Source organism: Rutilus rutilus, assembly GCF_951802725.1.
Source record: "Rutilus rutilus genome assembly, chromosome: 3".
In the NCBI taxonomy this organism is placed as follows: domain Eukaryota; kingdom Metazoa; phylum Chordata; class Actinopteri; order Cypriniformes; family Leuciscidae; genus Rutilus; species Rutilus rutilus.
This window is the reverse complement of record NC_140211.1, coordinates 1,419,890-1,431,728: the sequence shown is the minus strand read 5'-3', so window position 1 is coordinate 1,431,728 and position 11,839 is coordinate 1,419,890. Positions and strand designations below refer to the sequence as shown.

General features: G+C 35.2%; 1 protein-coding gene across 1 annotated transcript; it reads left to right on the top strand.

Moving 5' to 3' along the window:
* The first annotated feature begins 445 nt into the window (after positions 1-445).
* Positions 446-11,493, top strand: epdl1 (ependymin-like 1). Its single transcript, XM_084405383.1, has 6 exons — positions 446-749; positions 5,644-5,678; positions 6,321-6,455; positions 8,452-8,638; positions 10,159-10,246; positions 11,185-11,493. The coding sequence occupies exons 1-6, from the start codon at positions 668-670 to the stop codon at positions 11,303-11,305; spliced, it is 648 nt and encodes a 215-aa protein (XP_084261509.1). The 5' UTR covers positions 446-667; the 3' UTR covers positions 11,306-11,493.
* Positions 11,494-11,839: the final 346 nt, after the last annotated feature.

The following is an 11,839-nucleotide window of genomic DNA, read 5'->3' as shown; positions in this document are numbered from 1 at the left end:
CACAATATTTTCTTAAAGGGGTGGTTGAGTATGATTTGACTTTTCTAGCTTTAGTTAGTGTGTAATGTTGCTGTTTGAGCAGAAACAACATCTGCAAAGTTCCAACGCTCAAAGTTCAAAGCAAAGGGAGATATTTTATTTTAAAGAAATTGTTTTTCAATAAATACATTTGTTTTAAGCATAACCCTCACTGAATTTAGTTTAATTTATGATATAGACTCTCTCTCTCTCTCTCTCTCTCTCACACACACACACACACACACACACAGGTATTCTGAAAAGTATATATTTTTTTAAATCTAGATATAAACATTATTCTAGTTATGCTAATATCTCTGTTATTAGTTATATAAGCATATCTAATATAAATAAAATTAAATAATCCTGATCCAGTAATCACATTTTAAAACTCGTAAACTTTTACGATTGAGTTTGTACTGTAAACACGCTGACAGGGAAAACCCGGCGACTGGATTCCGGACTGTGGACTGAGAGAGAATGAGGAAGTTCAGGATCAGGAGTGTGTTTATACTGTCACCCGGCGACTGGATTCCGGACTGAACTCTGAGTGAGAGTGGCAGTGAATGAGGAAGTTGAGGAGTGTGTTTATAGCGAGAGCCTCGCGCCTGAAGGTCACACACACTGAAGGTTCTGGTTCATCATCGTCATGAAGTCTCCAATTCTTCTCTCTCTGGTTCTGCTGCTCATCTGGACCGGAAGCTGTTCCGCTCAGAGACCGAGGCGATGCCGTAAGCGGGTTTCTCAGATCTGTACTGTAATAATCATCTGCATAATCATAATAACATGCTATACTGCGTGATTGTTATATTCATGTATCATCTTATTTACGCGGATCACAGGTGCTCTGAAGAGTATACCATGGTACATGTCTGAAGAAAAAACACTTTGCAATAAGGTTTCATTTCTTAACATTAGTTGAAATAACAATTATTCATTTATTAATATCTCTAAAGCATTTATTGATCTCAGTTAATTAATCTCAACATTTACTAATGCATTATTAAAATCAAAAGTAGTCTATCTGTTAATATTATATAATGGACCTGAACTGATATAAACTAACAATGAACATTTTTTTTGTATTACTTTAATAAAGATGAACAAATGCTGTAACAGAAATGTGTTGCTCATTATTAGTATGTTATTAATGCTTTAATTAACATCAAGCAATGGAACCTTATTGTAAAGTGTTACTGTTTTGAAATGTCTATAGTTTTGATTAAGTTTTAGTTATTATTTGTAGTTTATTTAGTTTGAGTCATTTTAGTACTTAAAAGCTCAAAAATGAGAAACGTTCCTGAAAAAAGTTTAATAATAATATGAATTCTTTTATAATGCATTTAATGTTTAAAACCTGTACAGTTTTAGTGTAAGTTAACAATAATAACCCTGTTGTGGAAATGTTGATGTTTGTTAAGACAGTGTTAAAATGACTATAATTAAGATATTCAATTATTTCTATTTGTCAAAAGTGTGTTTCTGAACGCAGGTCACTGTTTCAAATTTCTTTTGTGTCTATATCATAAGTTAAACTAAATTCAGTGAGGGTTATTGCTTAAAACTATTTTATTTATTTGCAATTCATTTAATTTAGGTAATTTAAATGGTCATGCAGTGTGACATGAATATTTAAATGTAGTTTATTAATCAAAATCCCACGTGAGAATGATTGAGCATTTAAACTGTCAGACTGGAAGAACTGGAAGAGAGGGAAACTCTGAGAGAACAGAGGAAATAAACATTTGAACTCTCTCTCGTGCGCTATCGAGACGCAAGTCTCACCTCAGAATCATCCTAATCGACACTCCCTCTCCCTCATGCTGAGATCACCAACATTCACCCAAGAATCTATATGGTTAAATGTGAATAATTATCATACAGTATTACACATGTCTGGTATCATTTGAAATGTCTCAGTGCGACTGGTACAAAGGTCTCATTCCCACAGAAGTAAACTAGAAGGTAATATGGTGTTTAAGAGTTTAGAGATAACTCGCGCACAGAGGAAGGTGTGTCGTCCAGGCGAATGGCATCCTGTTCTCAAAGGTGTAAACTCAACGCAGATTCCCATCGTTCGCGAATGTTTCCATGTAAATCAACCTCTGCCCCAGTAAGTCTGACAGTGATTAAAGCTACAATGTGTCATTTTTCTTCGCCGCTAGGGGTCGCTAACCTCTTACAATAACAAAGGCGTCGGTTGATGACGCATAAGCGTAATTAAGGAATTTGTCATCATGCCGAAGGATCTAATAATGTTTATGGATGAGTGAATACATTGATGTTTTTAACATGACCGTGGTATGAAGGTCACGATTGCTAATGAGAGATAGATATCAGCGCCACACGCGAGTCCCGCGGATATAAAGGAATAAGGACATTTCATTCTACCGAACTAACTTACCCACAAGTGCTGAATTACTAACTTACTCACATAGGGCAGTTTATTAGAGGAATTAAACGTGTGAGGTAACGCAGCGCTGTTTCACTTGCTCTACACTATCACACTAAACTGAGTGTGTTGAAAGTTCTGTGTGTTAGTTTGTGTGTATGAGACTAGCAGTGAGCTAGATCAACATTAGAATAACATACTGATCATATTCTAACATTTCATCATGTTGAGCTATATAACATTGATTAGTTTTATGTACATTTGCTCACCTCTACATTTGCGCGTCTCTGTTGAGTGAGTCTAAGTTAGCCGCGGACGCTAGCGCTCGGCATCTCGAAAACGCCACGCTGATATTGATCATCGTTTCAGTTCTCCTTTTGTCCCAAAGTCTGCTTCCCATGGTCCATAATGTTTGACCAAAACAACAACAGTGTGAGCGCGCCGCTAGACGTAACGCAGTTGTCCACATCTGTCGCCATGGTTACTACGCCAGTACGAGCGGATAATGCGGATATTACATCACTGACAGGCGACAAGTGAACCGGGATGAGCCATTATTTACAACTGGAATTTCTCTGAAATTAAAAATCTTTGGGAACTTTTGGGATATTGTAAGTACACAACTGCAGGAAATATATCACACTGTGCACGTGATTTCTGGATATTTTATTACAAAAATCTTATTGTAGCTTTAATGCAAATTCCCGCTGTGACCTCGTGTTTACATTAGAAAAGAGGTTTCTGCCTTGCTCTGAGTGTTTAGGGAGATGATGAAGAGGCTGTCAGCTTCACATCTTATCTTATAGAGCATTTGATGTTGTTTATTTATTATATTTCAACTGATTATGAAATTGACATCATACATTTATCTGACATACTAAATTGTTACATTTAATGGTAACACTTTAGAATACTGTATCTTACTTACTGCATAACTAATAAGTAATTATTGAAGAACTAATAGGTAATTATTCATTAACTACTTCTTCACTACTGTTAACTACTAAGGAAGATGTGTTAACTAATCAGTATGTAATATATTTTTATGATTGTGTTAAGTAACAGTTAGTTAATCAATAAATAATGAATTCTGTCATAACTCTTAAAGAACTACTACTAATTATCTACTAATTAAGGTTCAAGAAAAATAACTAACAAGTAACTACTAATGAACAGTCATACAAAACTAACCTCAGATTAGTTTTTATATTTTATATACAGTACTGTGTGTGTCTGTTTTCCTCAGCATAGAATGCCATTGAGTAAATTCATGTTTGAGGCAATGACTGAGGGAAACTGAAAATATAGGGAACTTATTTGTAATTCATAAATAATTATCAAATAATTCTGCAGGAATTACTTAGAACCTGGAACAGTATTCTAAAGTGAGAATATAGGGAACTCATTAGTAATTAATAAATAATTATCAAATAATTATCCAGGAATTAGGCTACTTATAACCTGAAACAGTATTCTAAAGTGAACATATAAGGAAATTAATTGGTAATTAACAAATAATTATTAGATAATTCTTCAGGAATTACTTGGAACCTGGAACAGTATTCTAAAGTGAGAATATAGGGAACTCATTAGTAATTAATAAATAATTATCAAATAATTATCCAGGAATTAGGCTACTTATAACCTGAAACAGTATTCTAAAGTGAACATATAAGGAAATTAATTGGTAATTAACAAATAATTATTAGATAATTTTTCAGGAATTACTTGGAACCTTGAACAGTATTCTAAAGTGAGAATATAGGGAACTCATTAGTAATTAATACAGAATTACCACATACTTCTGACTCAAATCAAACTTACTGTAAAAAACACATTATTAACGGTATTATCTAAACCTTTGTAAAATAGATAAGTTATCATACATTATGATACATTTTGCTAATTAAATAAAAAGTTTGCTTATTTGCAGATCAATATATAGCCTAGTAAATGTCTGCACTTATCTTTCTTATTAGTGCTGAAGAATGACTAAAACTGGCTAGAAAATAAACTAAAAAACATTGATCAGTGCTTTTTACTTTTCAAGTAATTACCTTTGTACATTTACTAAGGTAATTTTGAAAATGAATAGGCCAATAGTTTATCATTTTACTGGAGTAATATTTTATTGGGTTATCTGTACTTTTACTCAAGTACTTGATTTGTGTACTTCATCCACCACTCCACTGCTAAAATAAAACGGTTTATTGTAGACTGTTCATTAGTAGTTACTTCTTAGTTATTTTTCTTGCACATTAATTAATAGATAATTAATAATAGTTCTTCAAGTGTTATGACATAATTCATTAGTTATTGATTAACTAACTGAAATTTAACACAATCATACAATTCTATTACATACTAATTAGTTAACACATCTTCCTTAGTAGTTAACAGTAGTGACTTAAGTGTTAATAAATAATTATCTATTAGTTCCTCAATAATTCCTTATTAGTTATGCAGTAAGTAAGATACAGTATTCTAAAGTGTTACCCATTTAATTTATTCCGACTGACTCTGAAATTGTTTCCCCCAGTAGATTAAACGGATTCGCATGTTCCCGCAAGTTCTGCGTCAGATTAGTAACGACTAATATTTGGTTACTTTTGATAAGTGTCCGTAAACCACGGCTTGGCCAATCCAAAGCTATAATGAGAGAAGTAATGTTGGTCAGCTTCTGTAGTAGCCTAGTGGCCATAACTCTACTGAAGTAAACGTTACGTTAAATTTAAGTGTATGCGAAACCACGGGGGCTTTACCAGAGTATCTTTGATTGTGTAAGCGTGAATGCGACCAATCTCAGATATATAACAATTACGTGTGAATGTGATCGTGAGACCCGCGTTAAACAGAGAACTCGGTCACGATCACATTCACACCTCTGAGAGACATAACTTCCTAATCTGAGCGAGGAAACATACTTAATGAGATTAAAAAGAATAATCAAGCATTCGCTCACTTTTAATGATGCTCAGATATCATTAAAACCTTATTCATTTATGGAGTCAGATCAGATGAAATAACGAGGTAATACATATGAGAAAATGTATTTCATTTAATCTTGTTGTGTTGCGTAAAGAAAGACAGTAACGCGCAGAAAGCGCCGCCGCGCCGCTTACAAACGCGTCTGTAATCTGATCGCATTCCCTCATGACAGCTGGACTGATGAATGATATGAACCATAAAGCAGATTCACATGAGTTATTAATGCTGTAATGTTGCTTTCACAGACACTCCGCCGCTGCTGTCCGGCAGTATGAGCGTGGTGAGTTATTACACATTCACTGATTATGATGATTATATTATTGACTAAAAAAGCCCTGACGCTTCAAATACAGAAGCTTTTATTGCTTCCATCATGGGATCATTTAATGGATTTAGTGTTAACTAATTAATTTGGTTTTAATTTTTTTTTTTTTTATGAATTAAACTGCATACTTCATCCAAAAAAAAAAAAAAAAAAAACTATTAAACATGAAATTATTGCACAATCATGCAAGACATTGCTTATATAGAATCGTTCTGTTCTGTATAGAGCTCACTGAAGCTTTTCTCTAAGTTACTCATAGATTCACATATATTTCTAGTATTTCTATAAAAATCTATTTCCAATAAATTCAGTTTTTTTAAACTTTCTATTCATCAAAGAATCCTGAGAAATAAAATGCATCAGCTTTCAAATCTGAGCTGTTTTCAACACTGATAATAATCATAAATGTTTCTTGAGCATCAAATCATCATATTAGAGTGATGTGTGAAGGATCATGTGACACTGAAGACTGGAGTAATGATGCTGAACTTTGATCACAGGAATAAATTACACTTTACTGTATATTCACATAGAGAACAGATGATCTACACTGGAATAATATTCCACTGTTTTTACTGTATTCTGTGTGTGTTTCAGAGCGCTCGGGAAGGTCAGGATTGGGCGGTTGCTAAATATCGCTACGATGCTTTTGGTCAGCGCATCCGTGTGTGGGAATTTGGACACGTTGATAGCGAATCGTTCCATCTGAACATGTTGTTCCTGTTTCGAGAGGTGAACCACAATCACTGAGGAACTAGCATCATTTCTCCTGCCCACGTACTGAAACACAAACCTGAGAAATATCAGCCCTACAGGAACTGAAACTGGCCAGAAATGATTTACTCCACATCCTCACTGAATACAGCTTTAATATACTGTCAGAAGAGCACATTCAAAGACAGAGTCTGTGTGTTTCACGCATTTTAACTTGGACAGCGTCAAATCTATAGAGAATATATATCGCTTTAAGGCCTTTAAGCACATGCGGAAAATGGCATTATGTTTTATTATGCAAGCTTGTAACCACTTACATCATAGATGGACCAAGACCAGACCATGTACAGCCAATATAGGCAATTTACCATAGGAAATTGGGATCGAGACTCCGCATGCCAGTTTTCAAGTGACAGTCAGTTTTGTGTTTTTTTTTCCTGTTATAGCGCCACCAAGTGGCCAGTCACCGCGTCCTTTTTCACGCGACCACAGAGCGAGCCCGTACACACGTGTACCAAGTTTGGTGAAATGATCTTATTCCGTTCAAGAGTTACAGCCGTTTTAGTAAGAGTGGCCACGCCCATTTCGAACTTTTTTGCGTCCCGTCACATACATAAAAACATAATTATTGATATTCAGAGTCCAGAGAAATTCTCTGCACTGGTTTGGTTCCAATCGGTTGAAAAACCTACATCTAGTTCGCAAAAGTAGGTTTTTCATCAAATCAAAAGACACACGGTTTAGGAGTTATGAGCGGGTTTGTAGTTCTCCCCGCTGTAGCGCCCCCGTCAGGCCGACTGAAGACCACCAGCCCTCAAAGTGTCGGCCCAGATCCGGGCCGTGTGGAATCCCATGTGTACCGGATGTGGGCCGGATCTGGGCCGACACTGTTGCTGTCTGGGTCACGTGTCTACAACTCACGGTTTGGTCTGGCCGAACACTTTTAGGGGAGAATGCTGATCAAATTAATAAAATGATAAATAATAATCATTATAAGATAAGTAATAAAAAATTATGGAATAAAAATGATTTAAAATGTATTTAAAAAAAGTTTAAATAAAATGATAAATAATAATAATAATAATAATAATAATTAAGGTAAATAAGAAATAAAAAGTTAGGTATGAAAAATTCATAAAAAATGTAATTATAAATAATAATAATCATGAAGTTAAATAAGAAATAAAAATTAAGGAATAAAAATAAAATGATAAAAACATAAATGATAAAATAAAATATAAAATGATAAATAAAAACAATAATAATCATGAAGTTTAATAAAAAATAAAAAGTATTTTTTATTTTCATTAAAAGTGTAAAAAATACAATGATAGATAACAATAATGATCATGAAATAAGAACTAGAAAGGAGGACTACACCGGTCTGGTCAGCTGATCAGGTTTAGGAGGGAATGCTGATCTGGAGAATCCTAAACCTGCTCTAAGATTAAAGTATGAGTTCTCTGTCAATCTTCTACTCAGTCAAAGCCAAAGTGGCTAAACTCAGCAGATGTTAACTGAACCGACACACACAGTTATGGTTGAGTCAGTGTGTGTGTGTGTGTGTGTGTGTGTGTGTGTCAAGTCTTGATTTCAGAGATCTGACATGAGACACAGAAGACAGTGTCGTTTCTGATTTTATTTTTAAACATTTTTAATAGATTAAATACAGTAATAAATATTTGTTCCTTACTTTTATTTATTTAACTTCATGATTATTATTATTTTTTATCATTTCATTTTTATTTTTTAAATACATATTCATTTTTCATACCTAACTTTTTATATCTTATTTAACTTTATTATTATTATTATAAAGACAGTGTCATTACTCTATGAGTCCAATTCAGCTATAAACCCAGACACAGTGTCGGCCCGGATCCGGCCCAGATCCGGCCGTGTGGAATCCGCGTGTTCCAGATGTGGGCCGACACTGTGTTGCTGTGTGGGAAAGCATCTGATGGTGTGTTGAGATGGACCGTGCTGACGTGTGTGTGTGTGTGTGTGTGCTCAGCATGTGGTGTACTCCATGGACTACAGGAACAGAACCTGTCAGAAGAATCCTCTCCACTCCGCCTTCCACCCGTCCCAGATCCCTCGCAACGCCTCATGGCTGGCCCAGGTGGTTCTGGGAGGCTCGTCGGCGCCGGGAGAAGGGCTGCTGGTCAACACCTGGGCCGGAGACGTGCCGGAGACCGCAGGTGACTCAGAGCTCAGGAGAACGCTTCACATCCACATGTGACCCTGTCACACACACACACACACACACGTGAAAGCTGACACTGTTTCCGGATAACTAAAGTGTATTCAGTACAAAATGACTTCCCGTTTAGCAGACTTTAAATATGCAAATTTAGTTTACTAAAAGTGCAATCGCAGGGCGTTTATATGAAGTACATAAATATGTGACCCTGGACCACAGAACCAGTCACATGGGTACATTTACAGGTTTATGGATAATATGAAAGCTGAATAAATAATCTTTCCATTGATGTATGTTTGTTAGGATAGGACAATATTTGGCCGAGATACAACTATTGAAACTCTGGAATCTGAGGCAAAACAATCTAAACATTGAGAATCTCCTTTAAAGTTGTGCATTTCTGTAGGCGATTGTGCTGCACTCACTCACACAAACACATGTTTCATATATTTACGGTAGGAAGTTTACTAAATATCTTCATGGAACATGATCTTTACTTAATATCCTCATGATTTTTGGCAGAAAAGAAATATGGATAAGTTTGACCCATATAATGTATTGTTATTGCCCCAGATAAACCCGTGCGACTCGAGACTGGTGACGTGATCCAGGGCCACATGTAGAAGAACCATTTTCAGCTCCACAAAGAAGCGTTCAGTCATCAGATCTAAGAAAAACTTTGTTTTCTCAGTGTGAAGAGTGTTTTAATAATCTAAAGAATCTTTTGCACTGTATAGAACAAGATTATTAAAACACTCTTCACTCTAAGACAACAACCAAACATCGATGCCAGTAAAGAAGCTTTATTTTGAAGAGTGAAACACAGAAGTGCTTTACTTAAAAGTGATTAAAAATAATAATCAGATTAAATAAGAAAAATTATTTTAAATGTATTTAAAAAAAAAAAAATCATTGTTATTATTATTATTATTCAGTTAAATAAGAAATAAAAAGTTAGGGATGAAAACTTATGTACTTAAAAATGTAAAAAAAATTAACTTAAATGTACTTAAAAAATGAGAAGAAAAAAGGAAATGATAAATAAAAATAATAATAATGAAGTTAAATAAGAAATAAAAAAATAAGGATTTTTTTTTTTTTTTAAATGCATTTAAAAACTAAAAAAAACTAAAAATAATAAACGTGAAGTTAAATGAGAAATAAAAAGTTAGGTATACATTTTTTTAAATGTGTTAGTTAATAAAATACAACTTGATTTCAGGTCCATTAAATAATATTACCAGATGCAGCTTTTGACATGAATTATGGATTAGTGAATGTTGAAATTAACATTAGCTGAGATTAGTACACAGCAATAAAGTATTTTTCATTATTAGTTCATGTGACCATAAAAACTGAAACAAATGTATTGTCAGGTGAAGTGAAACAACATCTTAATATCTATTTTCATGAAACCCCGTCTCGTCCTGCAGTTCCTCAGAGTAAAGCTGCAGTAAAGAGTGTTTCTCACAGCAGAAGAGTTCTTTCTTCACCTTTAACAGTGCTTGTCGTCTCCAGGTAAATACGTGGCCACGGTGACGGAGTTCGGCTGCATCCCGGTGTCCACGCTTTACTACACGCCAAAGTCCGGCTGGGTCGTCACCTCGTAAGATCACACACACAAACACAACAAATCAGTCGATGTCCCGGTGCAATTTGTTTCTTCCAGCCCTCGTCATAGTTCAACCAGGAGAGAACAACTCACTGAGATTAACATCTCTTTCACAGGACGGTCCTGAGCATACAAGTAGGGCTGGGCAAAAAAATAAGATTTTTCAATTCATCTTCTTTTTTTTAAATGTGGTCGATTCAGAATCGATTCTCAAAATGCCACAAATCTATTTTTTTCCCCATATTTATTGATCTATCACCCAAAAGCCAGTGTTAGTGTTCCTCCGCTGTTCATAGGCTTACATGTTACAGCTCATGCTGGGAGATCTTATGTGTGTTTAATCTTAGACATGAATAACCCGATCATGATCAAGGCGGAGGCTGTTCTGACTCTGCATCAATTTTTTATCTTTCCATCAAAATCCTGTCGATTCATTGAATGCATTTGAAATATAGAGTTGGGTTCTGTGTTAATGTCCCCAAGTGTACCTAAAATAAAAAAGAGTTCTTCATTTCTTTTTATTAATTAACCACTTGTAAACTTATGTTCACTGTTCTTTTTTATAAACATAGAATTTGTATTAAATCTATATTTACTGAATCGAATCGAGAATCGCAATAATAATCGAAGAATCGAAATCGAGAATCGAATGAGAGCTTGCGAATCGAATTGGAACATCTGAATCGAAACCCAGCCCTAGTTACTATGTATGTGTATATATATATATATAAACATAAAAAAACATGCAACATTTTAAATTGACTACAAGACTCAGTCTGGAGAAGATTCCACTCCGAGGTTGTGGAATAAGAGGTTTTACCTCGCTCGCTTCTGGCAGAGCACACACACACACACACACACACACACACACACACACACGGTAGTAACAGCACATTAACAGTAATAAACAGTAATAAACGTGTGTTTTCCAGCTACTTTAACGCCGTGACAGGGATCGAGGACCCGGAGCAGTTCATCCCTCCTCCGTTCTGCGATGGCGTCGAGACCGAAGAGGAGAACCTCGACTTCTTCAGCGGATTCTTCAGTCTTTAACAGGCTTTAATCGCATTTGAAGGATTTTTACATGCTTTTTTAACGTAAACACCTTGTTTGCACGTTTCTTTTTAAATGCTGATGCTGCTCTTTATGATTTGCTCACTTAATTCATCTACGGTTCATGTCAATCAAAAGCACTTTAATCGTTTAAAAAAAAGGGAAAATAAAGGTTTTATCTTTCAGTATTTTCTTGCATCGTCTTTCTGACTGTCCGCTGTAGCTTTACAGCAGTGTGATCTAGGTTATCCTAAAGTCCCTGTGGTGTAAATCCCGCTTTTAATGCTGTTTATGTGTCTATGTGGTGTTTTTAATATGCTTTAAGACAAACCATGTGTAAGTTCATAAGTCGACACCATTGCTGAGTATTTCCTCCTTAAAGGGGTGATCGGATGCAGAGTTCACTTCTATATGGTGTTTGCGTAGCAGTTGCTCATTAGCATTTAAAGAGACACGCACTGAAAATCAACCCGGCGGACACGAGTTGGCTTGCGCTTGATCATAAAACGTGAAAAAAAAAATATAAAAAAAAAA